The sequence below is a fragment of the Panthera uncia genome (assembly GCF_023721935.1).
Source record: "Panthera uncia isolate 11264 chromosome A3 unlocalized genomic scaffold, Puncia_PCG_1.0 HiC_scaffold_11, whole genome shotgun sequence".
Classification (NCBI taxonomy): domain Eukaryota; kingdom Metazoa; phylum Chordata; class Mammalia; order Carnivora; family Felidae; genus Panthera; species Panthera uncia.
The window spans coordinates 78,888,480-78,908,445 of record NW_026057578.1 but is presented as its reverse complement, the minus strand read 5'-3'; the positions used below and the strand labels follow the sequence as shown (position 1 = coordinate 78,908,445).

The 19,966-nt window shown below is 36.2% G+C and overlaps 1 protein-coding gene across 6 annotated transcripts in view; it reads left to right on the top strand.

Annotated features, from left to right (window-relative positions):
* Positions 1–19,966, top strand: part of WDPCP (WD repeat containing planar cell polarity effector) — a 381,742-nt gene that overhangs the window by 336,091 nt on the left and 25,685 nt on the right. For 4 of the 6 annotated variants that reach the window (XM_049650302.1, XM_049650297.1, XM_049650301.1 and 1 more), the window contains one exon: positions 14,487–14,566. The exons of the other annotated variants lie outside the window; for them this stretch is intronic. In XM_049650302.1, coding sequence (XP_049506259.1) covers positions 14,487–14,566 — 80 coding nt within the window. The remainder of the gene's footprint in view (positions 1–14,486; positions 14,567–19,966) is intronic. 6 annotated transcript variants of the gene reach the window in all.

Below are 19,966 nucleotides of genomic sequence, written 5' to 3'. Positions count from 1 at the left end.
TAAACTAGTTATTATATTTTAAATTATTCCATTTCTCTAATTGCTTCAATCTTTCCCTCTGTATTAGATTATCTCCTTCAAGGTCTAAAATTCTTTACTGTAAATAAACCTTGCGTTCGTAACAAATCTACTTTGATATTTGCTATCATAAATGAATAGTAATATTGTTTAGTTTTCTATTTATTATATCTGAATTCATACCTAACAAACTCCAAATAAAATACAAATCTTGTTAAAAGTTTTAAATATTGGCTTGGTTTTGTTAGATTTGTTTCTAAGCAAATTTCCCTTAAGTTAGAACAAACAAACAAAAAAACCCATCTATCCATAATCCTTATGTGTGCCTATAAACAATATAACTGATGAAAATTTTCAGTGTTTACAAAACAAAGAAAATTGTCAACAGAATGCCTGGCGGTAGACTTACCAGCAAAAAAAAAAAAAAAAAAAAAAAAAAAAAGAAAAATTTACAGCCTATAATTCATGAAGATTGGCTCAAAACAAACTGTCCCTGCCAACAGAAAATCTGACAATTATTCTGTTGTCTAATTTGGCTCAGCTTAAGTTGACCTTGTTTATTCATCTCAGTCTTTTAATTCTTGTTAACTTGGCATAAGAAGAGAACATATGGCATATGTCTAGGAAGTCCATTTCTGCATCTTAAACCAAAATAAATGTAGAATATACTGAGCATTTCCAGTGTGTTCAGCTATTAAGGTAACTTAATGTATATTACACAGAACTGATTAAGTTCATATTATCCCCACTAGATGTTTTATGTTTGCTGCCTATAAAGCTGAAAACTAAGTACAGACATCTTTTTCTAAGCTTCAGTATATGACTAAACCTGGCCAATTTCAAACATATTTCCAAAGACGACCATCAATTATAAACTCTTCTAAAACATAAAAATTAAAGGATATCAGCAATTTGACAATGTAAAGATGTTTACAGGTTTTCACTTAATCTCTAGCTGTGTTTAAGAAAGCTGATCAAGAGAATGTGACAAAGATAGAATAAAAGCTGTAGAAGAAAAAGAACATTTCCATTTTCTCTCCAGTCTAATCTGGTCTCCAGTGAATTTTCTTATTTTCATTTTCTGACCCACTAAAGCTTATTGTTAAAGAGAAATTTCATTTTATTGTGGCTTTAATTTGTCTCAAAAAAAGCTATGACGAAATGAGGTGCTTTACAGACTCATGGCTCTATTACTGAATCGTAATTCTCCAGTACCGGAAAAAGAAAAGCAAACACCTTGAAAATCCAAAGTTCCAAAATTTACGTATTTTAAGGGGTATTATTTTGGTTTAGAATGTATTCTTTTTATTAACTAAGTGAAATGAAAAACATGAAAGTATAATTTCATGTACAAAACCATATTAATATTAATATATTTTGAAGCTCTTAACCTTTGTTAGTGTACTTCACAGTACTTCTTGCATAGTACTTTTCTTCCACAAAGCTCACAACATTCAAACTTCATGACTTGCATTCAAAATACCATAAAATTTCAACTATAGGGGCATCCTTATTACCCAGATATTCATTACCTGAAATCCTATAGTTATGTGTTTACAAAGAGCAACAACAGTCTTCATAATGTGAAATATCTAAGAATGAACTAACTACTTATAAACTCAGTCCCCACTCAAATATTTATCCACAGTGAATACTAGCATTTATTTCTACATATTAAGTGCAAGGTCATCGGCAGTTTCACAGATTATCAGCTGTACCTACCACAGTAATACAAAGACATTTCAAAACAACCAAAAATTTTGCACAAAGGAGTATTTCATGAGTTCAATGAAAGACATTGGAGGAATGTTCAGATCCCATGCAAAAACCATTGATAAATGAGGAAATGGCACTTAGGCCAATTAAGTTAAAAAGAGAAATTCCATAAGGATAATGAAATTAAAAGAATTGCAAAAGAAAACTAGTTTATTATCAAAGTATTAATAGAAACCACAGGAAAATGAATGGCCTTCTTTATGAAGATGTGTACTGCGAAAGTCAAATGTGAAGTTAAAGATGCCATTTAATGCTTCTAGAGGATCTAGTCAAAAAAACTAGGACCACTCCCCACCTGCCCAGTCAAACTGACTTATTCTTTGTTCCTTCTAAGAATTTGTGCCTAGTTTGAAATTATAACCTACATGTTATATTTTTTTAATTTAATTTTTTTAAATTTACATCCAAATTAGTTAGCATAAAGTGCAACAATGATTTCAAGAGTAGATTCCTTAATGCCCTTACCCATTTAGCCCATGCCCCCTCCCACATCCTCTCCAGTAACCTTCTGTTTGTTCTCCCTATTTATGAGTCTCTTCTGTTTTGTCCCCTCCCTGTTTTTATATTATTTTTGTTTCCCTTCCCTTATGTTAATCTGTTTTGTCTCTTAAAGTCCTCAGTCATATATTTGTCTTTCTCTAATTTCACTTCGCATAATGCCCTCCAGTTTATTCAATTAAACTTTTTTTATTATTTTTTTTTAATTTACATCCAAGTTAGTTAGCATATAGTGCAACAATAATTTCAGGGGTATATTCCTTAGTGCCCCTTACCCATTTAGCCCACCCCCCCTCCCACAACCCCTCCAGTAACCCTCAATTTGTTCTCCTTATTTATGAGTCTCTTCTGTTTTGTCCCCCCCTCCCTGTTTTTATATTATTTTTGTTTCCCTTCCCTTATGTTCATCTGTTTTATATCTTAAATTCCTCATATGAGTGAAGTCATATGATATTTGTCTTTCTCTGACTGCCTAATTTCACTTAGCATAATACTCTCCAGTTCCATCCACGTAGTTGCAGATGGCAAGATTTCATTCTTTTTGATTGCCGAGTAATACTCCATTGTGGATATATACCACATCTTCTTTATCTATTCATCCATCGATGGACATTTGGGCTCTTTCCATACTTTGGCTATCATTGATTGTGCTGCTATAAACATGGGGGCACATGTGTCCCTTCGAAACAGCACACCTGTATCCCTTGGATAAATGCCTAGTAGTGCAACTGCTGGGTCGTAGGGTAGTTCTATTTTTAGTTTTTTGAGAAACCTCCATACTGTTTTCCAGAGTGGCTACACCAGCTTGCATTCCCAATAACATACATGTTATTAACATAAACTTATCTCTATGTTTTACCTTTATTTTTTAGTCATATTGTACTATCACTATTTACAGTGATTTTCAATCCCAGTTTAAAGGCTCCCTTTATTTATATATTTAGTTTTCCCTGGAAAGCTGTTATCCTCAGACACGGACCTCATGCAGCTTAAAATATTTAAATATATGGTTTCAAAATAATGCAATGTATGCCATTGAGGACAAAGGAGAAATATCTATGTGCCTTTAGTTGTTCTTCACTATTCTTTTGGGTTCCTTTTTTCTGCCATATTTGTTGAATCTAGGTTCACATACCTTACACTATCAACAAAGAGAAACGAAAAAACTTAGGAAACTGAAACTTTTAAGGAGAGAATTATGAAAGCATAAAATAACCTAAGGAAGATGATTCCATTTATATACACAGAAAAATAAATAAATAAATAAATAAATAAATAAATAAATAAAACAAAAGATGCTTTGGTTTTGCTATTTCATGTATAACTGAAAACAGGTGTCCTGAATTGCATTCTGAAGATATGGAAGATCCTAGGAAAATCCTCTAAATGGGGTCTGAAACACCCTGACACCACCATGTAATACCTTTTCTTTATAGGCCAAGCTACTGGTCTGTTACCTATTGTGAAGATATACCAAGTTTTGCATATCCCTTCACAGAGACAAACTACATATCTGGAATATGGAAGAACATCAGTCATCTATAAATCCCCTATATTTAGAAATTTTAATTATTTTACTCTTCTTATATATATTCCTATAAACAAATTTAGGGAAATTGTTGCTTTGTGTCCCAAATAACAAAAAATAACAGAGGATACTCTGTGCTATTACCATACAACAGGAAGTATATAATGTCTTTTAGTGATGTTAAGATTAATCAGTGGAATTCTCCATTACAGATGACCCTGACTTAAGATGGTTCATCTTATGATTTTTTGACTTTATGATGGTGCAGAAGTGATACACATTCAATAGAAACCATACTTCAAATTTTGAATTTTTTTTTTAACGTTTATTTATTTTTGAGACAGAGAGAGACAGAGCATGAACAGGGGAGGAGCAGAGAGAGAGGAAGACACAGAATCTGAAACAGGCTCCAGGCTCTGAGCTGTCAGCACAGAGCCCGACATGGGGCTCGAACTCACGGACCATGAGATCATGACCTGAGCCGAAGTCGGACGATCAACCGACCGAGCCACCCAGGCGCCCCTGAATTTTGATCTTTTCATGAGTTAGTGATACGTGGTACTATGTGTGATGCTGGGCAGTGGCAGCCAGCCACAGCTCCCAGTTAGCCATATGATTAAGAGGGTAATCAACTGACACATTTATCACCGTTTTGTACCCATACAACCATTATTCAGTAGTCAACAAATTACATGAGATATTCAACACTTTATTATAAAATAGGCTTTGTGTTCGATCATCTTGCCCAACTGTAGGCTAATATACGTATTCTGAACATGTTTAAGGTAGGCTAGGCTAAGCTATGATGTTTGGTAGGTTAGATGTATTAAATCCAACATCCACTTAAGGTATTTTCAACTTACAATGGGTTTATCAGGATGTAACCCCATCAAAAGTTGAGGAAGATCTGTATAAAGTTCCCCATCAACCTTTCTCCTAATGTTTTGGAATTTACTCATGAAAGCTGCCCAGATGACTGTTTAATTAGGAGTAGTGAAATGGTGATTTTTTTAACACTGGCATTCCTTCTGCAGTTATAAGCTGGAATTCTTCTATACAGGGGAAAAAAAAAAAAAAGATTCCTTACTAGTTATTTGATTACCCTGAAAGGCTAAGTAAATGCTTGATAGTTCCCTATATTTACCAGTTTCCAGAGCCATAGTAAATTAAGCCATCAGCCTGCAATGGGGACCACTATTTTGGCAGGGGTGGGAGGGGGGAAAGGTCAAGTGCATTTTTAAATGGTGTTTAATGTGTTAGAGTCCATTGTGGTTGTCAAAAGTTCAGAAATAACAGTAAAACCAATGAATCACCAAAGTAGTAAATAGTTTACTGTGCACACACCAGAAACAAAGTTTCAAACCAAAGGCAGTCAAACCAAAACATCAGGGGTATATTATTATAGAGCAGCTTATATAGTAAGAAAGCAGTGACACTTTATTCTTCACAGTGATTAGTTATAATATTAAAATTTTCTTAAATGCTAGGAAATTGGTGAGTGGTTACTTTACACCAACCCTGGGAAACAGTTCAAGTTTTAGGATCTCCACAGGCAAAAGCAAGAAATGACCCAGGTCAAGTTAGTCTTGCAAAATAAGCTAAGTTAAGCTTTGTTGATATGATGAGACTGATTTTGTCTGTTGAGGAAATTTTCTTTTTTTTTTTAATGTTTATTTTTGAGAGAAAGAGAGAGAGGAAGAGGGAGAGAGAGAATGAGCAGGGGAGAGGCAGAGAGAGAGGAAGAAAGAATCCAAAGCAGGCTCCATGCACTGAGCTGTCAAGCCCAGAGCTCGACATAGGGCTTGAATTCACGAACCGTGAGATCATGACCTAAGCCAAAGTCAGACACTTAAACGACTGAGCCACCCAACGGCCCCTCTTTTTTTTTTTTTTTTTTAATGTTTATTTATTTTTTGAGAGAGGGAAAGAGCATGAGCTGGGGACGGGCAGAGAGAGGTAGACACAGAACCTGAAGCAGGGTCCAAGATCTGAGCTATCAGCACAGAGCCCTACATGGGGCTCAGACTCACAAACCGTGAGATCATGACCTAAGCTGAAGTCAGATGCTCAATAGACTGAGCCACCCAGGCATCCCAGTTGAGAGAATTTTCAAGACTGGTCTCCATTTGTTTTGTATTTTAATATGGTAAATATTCTTTTTGATGGTCAGGTTTTATGCATCCAATTAAGTTTTTCAGAAAGTAATCTTGGCAACTGTATCAAAAGCTTTTAAATATCATGACTTAAAATTTCATTTTTGTTATATATATGTGTGTGTGTGTCCATCACACTGCTGGCATAAAATGAATAATCTTAAATGCCTATTTGGGAAATTACTGAGTAAATTAAAGTATATCTGAATATTAGAATACTATGTAAGCCATTAAAAATCATAATTATCAGATTCTGGTCCCAGATGGAGTGAGCATACTATTCCTGGTCTCTCCCACTGAATGCAGCTAAAAATCCTAGAAAGAATTTACAGATTAGCTATTTGAAGACTCTGGAAAGTAAATAGTGGCAGACAGCTTGAGGAAGAAGACCAGAATCTGAACTACCTCAACCAATGGTAAGTTTACCAGTATTTTTTCCTTCATTTTGCCACCACTTGGGCCTGGAGGCAGTAATAGTCAAGGAAGTAGGTGGCAGCATGTAGTTACTGACACCACTGCTTCATAGAGGAGAAAAGTACCAACAGAGATTACAGATAGGAAGGACCTCAAGAAAGTGACCCAATTAAATTGTTTCTAAATTCCAGGTTTATACCCCAAGATGTGCATGTGTAGATCTGATCCTAACTAGCATATAATAGACTTTGAGATCTAAACTAACAGATAAAACATCACCCAAGTCACAGATTCATTACTGGGTGATACACACATGAACAGATCTAAATAGTATTGCAAAGACTCTGAAAATTGAACTGACATTGGAACCACAGCTCACAGAGGTACACTAGAACTTGATGCCTAAAGCTAACAAGATCAGTTGCCTGCTAGGACAGAAATATCAACATTTATCATGGGATTTCAAATAAGAACAAGTCTTGCCAGTATTCAAAATATCTAGGACCCAAAATTACTTGGCATAAAAAGAACCAGGAAAACCCCCACTCACATGAGAAAAAATAGTCAATAGACAGTAATATGGAGATGATACACTGGAATTATCTGATAAAACTTTAAGCAATTATTACAAAAATGCTCCAACAATCATAAAAGCTGTCGGAAATGAAAAATACAAAGTCTCAAAAAGAAATAGGAAACAGGAAAAACACATAACTCAACAATAAAGTAACCAATTTTTTTAAACCTCACTGATGGCTTCAATAATAGCAGAATTGAGATGAAAAAGGAGTGAATTGCAAGACAAATCAATAGAAAATATCCAATGAACAACAAAAAGAAAAAATACTGAAAAAATAATAATAAAGAGAGCCTAAGGGACCTCTGAGACAATGCCAAGTCTAACATTCATAACATCAGAGTCCTGGGGTGCCTGGGTGGCTCAGTCAGTTCAGCGTCTGACTCTTGATTTTGGCTCAGGTCATGATCCCAGGGTCATGGGATCAAGCACCAAGTCAAGCTCTGCTGAGCATGGAATCTGCTAGGGATTCATTCTCTCTCTCTCTCTCTCTCTCCCTCTCTCTCTCTCTCTCTCTGCCCCTCTCCCCTGCTTGCATTCTCTAAAATAATTTTTTTAAAAAGAGAAATAAAAAAAAAAGTGCCATGCAGAAAAATAGTTTATAGCAGTGCTATCAACAATAGCCAAATTATGGAAAGAGCCTAAAATGTCCATCAACTGATGAATGGATAAAGAAGATGTGGTATATACATATAGAATATTACTCAGTGATCAGAAAGAATGAGATCTTGCCATTTGCAACAACGTAATGGAACTAGACTGTATTATGCTAAGTGAAGTCAGTCACAGAAAGATAAATATATGATTTCATTCATTATGGAATTTAAGAAACAAAACATATGAGTGGCAGGATGGGCTAAATAGGCGATAGGTAGGGGTTTCTGGGTAGCTCAGATGGCTAAGTGTCCAACTCTTGGTTTCAGCTCAGGTCATGATCTCATGGTTTTGTGAGTGCAATCCCCACATTGGGCTCTTGTGCTGGCAGCACAGAGCTTGCTTGGGATTCTCTCTCTCTCCCTCTCTCTCTGCCCCTCCCCAACTTGTGTTGTCTCTGTTTCTCTCAAAATAAATAAACTTAAAAAAGAAAGAGGGGTGCCTGGGTGGCTCAGTCAGTTGGGCATCCAACTTCAGCTCAGGTCATGATCTCATGGCTTGTGAGTTCGAGCCCTCCATCAGGCTCTGTGCTGACAGCTCAGAGCCTGGAGCCTGCTTCAGATTCTGTGTCCCTCTCTCGCTCTGCCCCTTCCCCACTTGTGCACACTCTCTCTCTCTCTCAAGAGTAAAACATTTTTAAAAACTTTTTTAAAGAGAGAGAAAAAAGAAATCTTCCAAAGATTCAATCAATCAATCAATCAATCAATAGCTGATGGGCATTAAGGAGCACACTTTTTGAGATGAGCACTGGGTGTTATATATAAGTGATATATATATATCACTTATAGATGAGCACTGGGTGTTATATATAAGTGATATATATATATATATATATATATCACATATATAAGCACTGGGTTTATATCACTGGGTTTTACTCCTGAAACCAATACTACACTGTATGTTAACTTGAATTTAAATAAATAAATTATGTACTCTAAAAAAAATAAACAAACTACCAAAACCAAAACAGGAAAAAAACAGAAAACCTGAACAGACCCATAACCAGCAAAGAAATTAAATCAGTAATCAAAAATCTCCCAATAAACAAAAGGCCAAGGCCAGATGGCTTCACAGGTAAATTCCACCAGACATTTAAAGAGGATGTGGAGAAAAGGGAATACTCTTGCACTGTTAGTGGGAATGCAAACTGGTGCAGCCGCTCTGGAAAACAGTGTGGAGGTTCCTCAAAAAATTAAAAATAGATCTACCCTATGACCCAGCAAAAACACTGCTAGGAATTTACCCAAGGGGTACAGGAGTGCTGATGCATAGGGGCACTTGTACCCCAATGTTTATAGCAGTACTTTCAACAATAGCCAAATTATGGAAAGAGCCTCAAGGTCCATCACCTGATGAATGGATAAAGAAATTGTGGTTTATATATACAATGGAATACTACTTGGCAATGAGAAAGAATGAAACATGGCCTTTTGTAGCAATGTGGATGGAACTGGAGAGTGTTATGCTAAGTGAAATAAGTCATACAGAGAAAGACAGATACCATATGTTCTCACTCTTATGTGGATCCTGAGAAACTTAAGACCATGGGGGAGGGGAAGGGAAAGAAAAAAGTTAGAGAGGGAGGGAGCCAAACCATAAGAAACTCTTAAAAACTGAGAATAAACTGAGGGCTGATGGGGAATGGGAGGGAGGGGAAAGTGGGTGATGGGCACTGAGGAGGGCACCTTTTGGGATGAGCACTGGGTGTTGTATGGAAACCAATTTGACAATAAATTTCCTATTAAAAAAATAATGAGGAGGTTAATTCCTATTCTCAAACTATTCCAAAAAATACAAATAGAAGAAAAACTTGAAAATTCATTCTATGATGCCAGCATTACCCTGATACCAAAACCAGACAAGACTTCACTAAAAAAGAATACAGGCCAATATCCCTGATGAACATGGATGCAGAAATTCTCAATAAAATACTAGAATCAAATGAAAACAGTACATTAAAAAAATCATTCACCATAATCAAGTGGGATTTATTCCAGGGCTACAAGTGTAGTTCACTATTTGCAAATCAATCAATGTGATACACCACATTAATAAAAAGAAAGGATAAGAACCATACAGTCCTTTCAACAGATACAGAAAAGGCATTTGACAAAGTACAACATCTATACATAAGAAAAAAACAAAAACAATAAACAAAAAACCTCAGCAAAGTACGGTTAGAGGGAACTACCTCAACATCATAAAGGCCATATATGAAAAACTCACAGCTAATATCATCCTCAATGGGGAAAAAATTAGAGCTTTTCCCTTACACAGTCAGGAACAAGGCAAGGATGTCTATTCTCACTGTTACTTTTTAACATAGTACTGGAAGTCCTAGCCTCAGCAATCAGACAACAAAATAAATAAAAGGCATCCAAATTAGAAAGGAAGAAGTCAAACTTTGTCTGCAGATGACATGATACTGTATATGGTAAACCCAAGAGACTCGACCAAAAAAATTGCTATAAGTGGTACATGAATTCTGTGAAGTCACAGGACACAGAATCAATGTACAGAAATCTGTTGCATTTCTAGATACTATAATGAAGCAGCAGAAAGAGAAAACAAAGAACCAATCCCACTTACACTTGTACCAAAACCTACAAGATACCTAGGAATAAACCTAACCAAAGAGGTAAAAGATCTGAACTCTGAAAACTGTAAAACACTAATGAAAGAAACTGAAGATGACATAGAAATGGGAAAACATTCCACACTCATGAATTGGAAGAACAAATATTGTTAAAATGTCTCTATTACCCAAATCAATCTACAGTTTTAATGCCATTCCTGTCACAATACCAACAGCATTTTTCACAGAACTAGAACAAACAATCCTAAAATTTATATGGCACCACAAAAGAACCCAAATAGCCAAAGCACTCTTGAAAAAGAAAAGCCAAGATGGAGGCATCACAAATTTCAGATTTCACGTTATATTACAAAGCTGTAGTGATCAAGACAGTGTGGTATGGTACTGGCAACAAAAACAGACTGGCACAAAAGAGGACAGAATAGACACCCCAGAAATGAACTCACCACTATATGGTCAAGGTCAATTAATCTTCAACAAAGCAGGAAAGAATATCCAATGGAAAAAAGACAGTCTCTTCAACAAATGGTTTAGGGAAAACTGGACAAGAACATCCAGGAAAATGAAACTGGACTGCTTTCTTACACCATACAGAAAAATAAATTCAAAATGGATGGGAAACCTAAATGTCAGACAGGTAACCATTAAAATCCTACAGAAGAACACAGCCAATAACCTCTTGACACTGGCCATAGCAACTTCCTACTAGATAGGTCTTCTGAGGCAAAGAAGAAAAGCAAAAATAAACTACTGGGACTTCATGAAAATAAAATGTTATGCACAGCAAAGGAAACAATCAACAAAACTAAAAGGCAACCTATGGAATGGGAAAAGGTATTTGCAAATGACATATTTGATAAAAAGTTAATATCCAACATTTATAAAGAACTTACAAAACTCAACGCCCAAAGAACAATCCAGTTTAAGAAATGGGCAGAAGACATGAACAGGCATATTTCCAAAGAGGATATACAGATGGCTGACACACGAAAAGGTACTCAACATCACTCATCATCAGATAAATACAAATCAAAACCACACATACCTCGCACCTGTCCGAATGGCTAAAATGAACAACTAACTCATCAAACAACAGATGCTGGTGGGGATGTGGAGAAGGGGAACCTTCTGCACTGTTGGGAATGCAAACTGGTACATCCACTCTGGAAAACAGTATGGAGGTTCCCCAGAAAGTTAAAAATAGAACTGCCATATGATCCAGCAATTTTACTACTAGGTATTTACCCAAAGGATAAAAACATGCTAATTCAAAGGGATACATACACCCCGATGTTTCTGGCAGCATTATCAACAACAACCAAATTATGGAAAGAGCCCAAATGTCCTTCACCTGATGAAGAAGTAGTGGCATATATATACAATAGAATATTACTCAGCTATAAGTAAGAATGAAATCTGGCCATTTGCAACCATGTGAATAAAGCTAGAGAGTACTATGCTAAGCAAAACAAATCAGAGAAAGACAAATACCATATAATTTTACTCTTATGTGGATTTAAGCAACAAAACAAATGAACACGGGGAAAAAAAGAGAGGCAAACCAAGAAACAGACTCTTAACTAGAGAGAACAAATTGATGGTTACTAGGTGGACAAAGGGATGGATTAAAGAGGTGATGTGTATTAAGGAGGGCACTTGTGATGAGCATGGGTGTCGTATATAAGTGATGAATCACTAAATTCTGTACCCGAAACAAATACTGCACTATATTTTTACTAGCTGGAATTTAAATAAAACTTGGGGAAAAAAGTAAAGTTTTGTAGAATTCAAATGTGAAGCCATCTGTTCCTGGACTTTGTTTTGAGAGAGTTTTAAAGTATGTTTCAAATACTGCTTACACTAATCAAAGAAGACCACAATAAATGGAGACACATACCATGTTTATGGACTGAAAAACTCAATATGGTACACATATCAGTTGTCTTCTGATTGATCTAAAGTTTTAAAACAATTCTAATCAAAATCCCAGAAAGATTCTGTGTAGATATGGACAAGCTGATTCTAAAACTTATATAAAAGGACAAAGAAATTAGAATACCGAAAACAATTTTGAAGAAGAGAAATAATGTTGGAAAAATCATGCATGATCTTAAGACTTTTTCTAAAGCAAGAACTAGCAAACACTTTCTATAAAGGGTCATTTAGTAAATGTTTTAGGTTTTGCAAATCATACAATCCCTGTCACAGCTACTTAAGTCTGCTGTTAAAATAAAACAGCAGCCATTGATATTATGGAAATAAATGGGTGTGGGTGTGTTCCAATAAAACTTTATCTACAAAAATGGGCATCACTTTAATTTCCCATGGACTGTGGTTTGCCATGCCCTTCTCTAAATCTATACTAATCAAAAAATCGTGGTATTAGCAAAAGGACAGATTGACAGAATAAAACTGAACAGAGAATCCAGAAATAAACCTATGCAATATGCCCCATTGATTTCTGACAGACGTACAAATGCAATTCAGTGGAGTAAGAATACTCTTCAATAAATGGTATTAGAACAACTGGACATCTTATGTATAAAAGCAATGAGCCCCAAAGTAAACCTCATACCTTATTAAAAAATTAACCCTAAATGTATCATACATCGAAATATAAAATGTAAAACTATAAAACATTTAAAAGAAAACATTTAAGTAAATCTTCATGATCTGGTATTAGTCTAAGAATTCTCAGAACTGACACTAAAAGTACAATCCATAAAAAAACAAATTTGACAAGCTAGACTTCATCAACTTTTGCTCTTCAAAGGATACTGTTAAGAACATGAAATGACAAGCTAGCAAAATTAGTGGTTCCTAGGCTTACTAATAGAGGTGAAAGTGTGACTGTTAGGTATGAGGGAGTTTTTTTTTTCACATGCTGAAACTATTTTTATTCTGATTGTGATAGCAGTAACACAAATCTATACATCTGTTAAATTCATAGAATCTACATCTTTCTTTTAAAGATTTTTAAGTCATCTCTACATCCAATGTGAGGCTCAAACTCATGACCCTAAGACCAAGAGTCCCATGCTCTGGGGTGCCTGGGTGGCTTAATCAGTTAAGCTCTGACTCTTGATCTTCACTCAGGTCATGATCTCATGGTCTGTGAGTTCCGGCCCTTCATTGGGCTCTGTGCTGACTGTGCAGAGCCTGATTGGGATTCTTCTCTCCCTCTGTCTGCCACTCCCCCTTTCAAATAAATAAACTTTAAAAAGAAAAAACAAAAAGAGTCACATGCTCTTCTGACTGAGCCAGCCAGGTGCCCCTAAAATCTACATCTTTTTTTTTTTTTTAATGTTTATTTTATTTTTTTGAGAGAGAGAGAGAGAGAGACAGAGCTCAAGCAGGGGAGGAGCAGGGAGAGAGGGAGACACAGAATCTGAAGCAGGCTCCAGGCTCTGAGCTGTCAGCACAGAGCCCCAGGCGGGGCTTGAACTCACAAACCATGAGATTATGACCTGAGCTAAAGTCAGATGCTCAACCGACTGAGCCACCCAGCACCCCTAAAACCTACATCTTTAAAAGTCCATTTTAAAAAAAAATAGTCCATTTTAATGTGTAATAATTTACATACAAAATGTAACAAAAACTGTATGAGAGCTATATAAAATTTTATAAGATAGTGTTATCTCAGCTTTGTTTAAAAAGATGCTTGGGGCACCTGGGTGGCTCAGTTGGTTGGGCGTCCGACTTCAACTCAGGTCATGATCTCATGGCTTGTGAGTTTGAGCCCTGCATCGGGCTCTGTGCCGGCAGCTCAGAGCCTGCAGCCTGTTTTGGATTCTGTGTCTCCCTCTCTCTGCCTCTTCCCCAGCTTGCACGCTCTTTCTCTCTCAAAAATGAATAAACATTAAAAAAAATTTTTTTTAAAGATGCTTACATATAGAAGCTAATTATCCAGATGAGAACTCTGGAAATCTGAATTATATTATTGTTTTTTTCCTTTGTGTTTTTTTTTTTTAATTTTTCTGTAGTAATAAATTACTTTTAAAATCAGGAAAATAAAATGTATTTAATAGGAAATTTTTACCATCCATTCTAATCCTGTAATACCCCAGTAGAATGTCACATTTTGTTTCCACTACTTCTTTTGAAAATTGTGTATGTAAAATATTTTATTTGTATCTTAAATTTGAATTTAATTGCTCTTCAAAAATGTCCTGTAAATTATTTAATGATGGGAAAATTGAAAAAATTCTATGACATATTAACCCTATAATTTTCTTTTTAATCCTTTTTCCAATTAAAAAACAACAACAGACAAGTACTTGACAGAAGAAATGAACTTGAAAAAGACACCTGTGCTGAATCTTTGATGACTAAGACCTGTAATGAAGAAGGTAATGGTATCCAAGTTACTCAAAGTATTTAAAGCATAACAGAATAACAATATTATGGCTGGCAAGAAACTAAGAAATCCCTGAGCATTTCTAGTTGGTGTGTTATAAGACAGTTCTTGGTAAATATAGTGTAAAATACTAAGTCAGCTTGTTTTAACAAAAGCTTAATTATAATGATTATACAAATAAATTTGGGGATCTTCTTAAAATGTTGGTTCTCACTGAATAGGTCTTGAGTAGAGCCCATGATTCTGACCTTCCAACAAGCTGCCAGTGATGTGTATACTTCTGGCTTAGAGATTACAATTTGATAAGACAGGTTCTGAAGGTAACTGAGAAAAATGGCTTCATCCTTACCTAATTTAGTAAGAAAGAAATGTACACAGTAAGTTAGACTACAAGTGCTACCCCAAATAAGCATGAGGAGGTAATAGAGCAATCACTTCTAGCCAAGATATTCAGCTGAGCAGATGGCCTTCAAAGAATTTCAACATGTAGAAGAAACTGTGTGAGCATTTATAGAAAAAGAAAGTACAAATAACACATAGTTGACTGTGTGTGAAGAGACAAAAGTAGTTAATATTTGAATGTTCACACTATGTTCCCTTTTCACTATCCCCTAAAGATGAATCTTAGTTTGGCCTATTTATTTTCTTACCTTTCTCCCTGAAAAGGGGTCATTTCCGCTTAACTAAAGTCTTTGAAACTTTGAAATGCCGAAGTTGGAACAAAAAAAGGATATGGAGAAGGACAAGAGAGGCATGTGGAGTTAAGAGACTTTTTATGACGTTTTTGGGGTTTTTTTTCCTACATAGCCCAGAGAAAGAAGTGCATAAGAGCAACTTCTGAGGCAAGTGGACAGGAAGGAAAAAGAACTTTTAAGAAGTATTGTATAGTGCCAGGCATATAGCACTTACTTTACTGCTGTTGTTTTACAAACTGAGGTCTACCAAGGATATGCCACAAGGCCTATGTATGGTCCCAACTCCAACCCAAAATACTATTACTTCAATTCTTTTGTTGTCCTCATCTATAAAATAAAAAAATGGAATGGTTCTCATGAAGGATGAACAGTTGAATAAACAATTTAGAGCTATGTTTTTGGCATTAGTAGTTTAAAGATACATGATTCTATGTAGGAAAGAAATGGCATTTTCCAATTTTGTTTCTTTTGAATTTGAAGAAAAATGTGGAGTTTATAGTATTCAACAAGGCCAGCAGCTAGTTGATGGTTACTAGCAAGATGGCAGAATAGGTCTCCAGCCCTCATTCCCCCCTCCCCATAAACACCAATTTGGCAACTATCTACAAACATAAGTACCATTGTGGGGGCTTCAAAATCCAGGAAGAAAGTTGCAAGAGCACAATGGAGCCCAAGACAGAGGATTCTTTGAGAAAGCATACCCCTGCCCCAGGACCTGACCACAGACCTAGGAGCAGCTCTATCACCCCATATACATGGATCTACACTAGCGGGCCTGGCAGGAATGTCATGTGCCTGTAACCCCACTAATAGGCCCACTGACTACAGACCCAACTGCAAACCTAGAAGCAACCCCATATTCAGTTCCAGCTGCTCAACTGTGATCCCACAGCCAGTCTGGTCCACCTAGGGACCTGTGAAGAGACATGCCAATCCATGTCCCAAGTAATAGGCGGGCTAACTGTGGACTCAGAAGTAGCCTTTCCACCTGGACAAGCAGCACAAGCTATGCCTGATGATGCCCCCAATGATAAATCAGCCAACTAGTAACCTAACTGTAGACCAGGAAGTAGCCCCATGACCTGGCCCTGGTTCTGCTCCACTGCAACCCTGGAGGCAGGCTTGTCTATCTGGGGACCTGCAGGAGTAGGTCTTTACCTGCCGGAGTAGGTCTTTACCTGCCAAAAACACTCTGTAAAGAATGGAAGAGGTCCCTGCTCCTTTAGTTGCACAGACACCAGTGCAAGGCTATAAAGTCACAAAGAAGTGGGCACAGTACCACCAAAGGAAACAAAAAGTTCTAGTAACCAGTGCCAAAGAAATGGAAATCCACAAACTGCTTGACAAAGAATTCCAAATAAAATCATCTTTACAAAGCTCAATGTAGATAGATAGATAGATAGGTAGGTAGGTAGGTAGATAGATAGATAGATAGATAGGGGGCCCAGTGAGGGCACCTGGGTGGCTCTGTCAGTTAAGCCTCTGACTCTTGATTTCAGCTCAGGTCATGATCTCACAGTTCATGAGATTGAGGCCTGCATCGGGCTCTGCGCTGACAGTGTGGAGCCTGCTTGGATTCTCTCTCTCCCTCTCTCTCTGCCCCAACCCCACTCGCTTGCTCTCTCAAAATAAATAAAAATTTAAAAGGAAAAAAGTTCAGTGAGCTAAAAGAGAACACAGATAACTAAAGAAAATTAGGAAAACAATACATGAACAAAATGATGAAGCTCAAAAACAAACAAACAAAAACCAACCTATTAAAAAAAAACAAAACAGAAATCTGGAGCTGAAGAATATAATGATAAAACTAAAAATTCCATTAACTTCAACAGCAGAATCAATTAAGCAGAAAAAACCCCAACAAACTCAAAGACAAGTCATTTGAAATTCCAAATTTAAAAGAACAAAAAAGAAAAGAATGAGGGGTGCCTGGGTGACTCATTTAAGTTAAGCGTCTAACTTCAGCTCAGGTCATGATCTCATGGTTCATGAGTTCGATCCCCACATCAGGCTCTCTGTTGTTGGTATGCAGCCCACTTCAGAACCTCTGTGCCCCCCCCACCCCTCTCCCACTCCCACTCTCTCTCAAAAATAAACATTAAAAAACAAGTGAAAAAGTGAAGAAACCCTATGGGACTTAATATGATACCCCAAAAGAACAAATACTCACACTATAGGTGTCCCAGAAGGAGAGAGAGAGACCAAAAAGTTAAAGAAACAGTGGTTGAAACATCTCAAATATAAGCAGGAAAATGAACATCCAAATTTGTGAAGCCTAAAAGTTCCCAAAGAGGTTCAAGTAAATTGTCTAAAGTAAAAAGAAAACATTTTCACAGCAGCAAAAGAAAATGACTTGTCACACCAAGGGACTATAACAAGGAATAGCACCTAAGACTATCAGTGGATTTCTCCACAGAAACTGTGTAAGTCAAAAGAGAGAGGGATGAAGGGTGCCTGGGTGGCTCAGTCGGTTAAGTGTACAACTTCAGCTCAGGTGATGATCTCACGGTGAGTTCAGCCATGTCAGGCTCTGTGCTGACAGCTTGGAGCCTGGATCCTGCTTCAGATTCTGTGTTTCCCTCTCTCTCTGCCCCTCTCCTACTCACACTCTCTCTCTGTCTCAAAAATAAATATACATTAAAACTTTTTCTAAAAAAAAGGCGGGGGGGGCGGGATGATATATTCAAAGCACTGAAACAAAAAAAAGTACAAACCAAGAATACTTTACCTGACAAAACTGTATTTTAAGAATAAAGGAGAGAGTCTCCCATACAAACAAAACCTGAGGGAGTATATTATGCTAGATGTGCCTTACAATAAAAACTAAAGGGAGTTTAGTTTGAAACAAACAAAAAAAAGTATAAACAATAACATAAAAGCATATGAACTGTCACTGTTAAAGGATATACTTTAATAGTGGCATGTATATCACTTTTAACACTAGTATACAAAAATTAAGACCAATGTACTAAGAATAACTATCACCACTAAAATGGAACACAACATAGAAAGAAGTAAAATCTAGAATCAACAAAGTTTATGTGAGAGAAGTGTACACATTCTGCACATAAGTAAAATTAAGTTGTTATTAGCTTAAAACAGACTGCCTTAACTAGAAAATGTTTGATGTGAGCCCAGTAGTAACTACAAAAACAAAAGGCACAATAGATACACCAAAGATAAAGAGAAAAGAATCAAAGCATACTGCTGCTGCTGCTGCAATCATCAAATAAAGACAAGTTGAAGAAGAAACAAAATCACTACAAAACAGAAAACAGTTAATGAAATAGTTATATTAAGTCTTTTCCTATCACAGTAATTACTTTAAATGTAAATGGATTAAATTCCTCAATCAAAAGATAGTATGGCTGAATGGATTAAAAAATTTAAAAAGACTCAACTATATGCTATCTACAAGAGACTCACTTTAGATTTAAAAATACACATAGCCTGAAAGTACAAGGGTGGCTACAGGTAACCAAAAGAGAGGAGTCATTACAGTAGACAAAAGAGACTTTAACTGATAAACTATCATGAGACAAAGGACATTACATAACAATAAAAAGGTCAATTTACCAGGAAGATTTAACAATTATAAATAAACATGCGCGCAACATCAACTATATACCTGTCAATACATATTAACATATAAAGCAAACATTTACAGATATGAAAAGAGAGGTAGACAGTAATAAAATAGTAGTATAGTTCAATACCCACCTCTTTATAATGGATAGATCATCTACACACACAAAAATTCAGTAACACAGCAGAACTGAATGACACTATAGACAAAATGGAAACTGAACATATATAGAACATTCCACCCCAAAACAAAATACTCATTCTTCTCAAGTGCACATGAAACATTGTCCATGATAGATCACATACTAGTTCACAAAACAGGTCTTAACAAATTTAAAAAGACCGGAATCATTTTAAATATCTTTTCTGATCACAATGGAATGAAATTAGAAAGTAATTCTTCTCCATGTCACCATCCAGTTTTCCCAACACCATTTGAAGAGACAGTCTTTTTTTCCATTGGATACTCTTTCCTGCTTTGTCGAAGATGAGTTGACTGTATAGCTGTGGGTCCATTTCTGGGTTTTCTATTTTGTTCCATTGTTTCCATCTGTTGTATTCTGTTCTCTTGTTTCCATCTGTTTTTGTGCCAGTACCATACTGTCTTAATCACTACTGCTTTGTAATATAGCTTGAAATCCAGAATCACAATGCCTCCGGTTTTTTCTTTTTCAAGACTGCTTTGGCTATTCTGGGTCTTTGTGGTTCCATACAAATTTCAGGATTGTTTTTTCTAACTCTGTGAAGAATGTTGGTGGTATTTTGATAGGGATTGCATTTAATGTGTAGATTGCACTGAGTAGTGTAGACATTTTAACAAAGTTTGTTCTTCCAATCCATGATCATGGATTGCTTTTCCATTTCTTTTTGTCCTCTTTAATTTCTTTCATAAATCTGTATTTTCAGAGTACAGACCTTTTATCTCTTTAGTAAGGTTTATTCCAAGGTATCTTACTGGTTTTGGTGCATTGTTAATGGGAATGATTCCTTGATTTCTCTTTCCACTGCTTCATTATTGGTGATAGAAATGCAACAGATTTCTGCACGTTGACTTTATATCCTGTGACTTTGCTGAATTTATGTATTAGCAATTTTTTGGTGGAGTCTTTGGT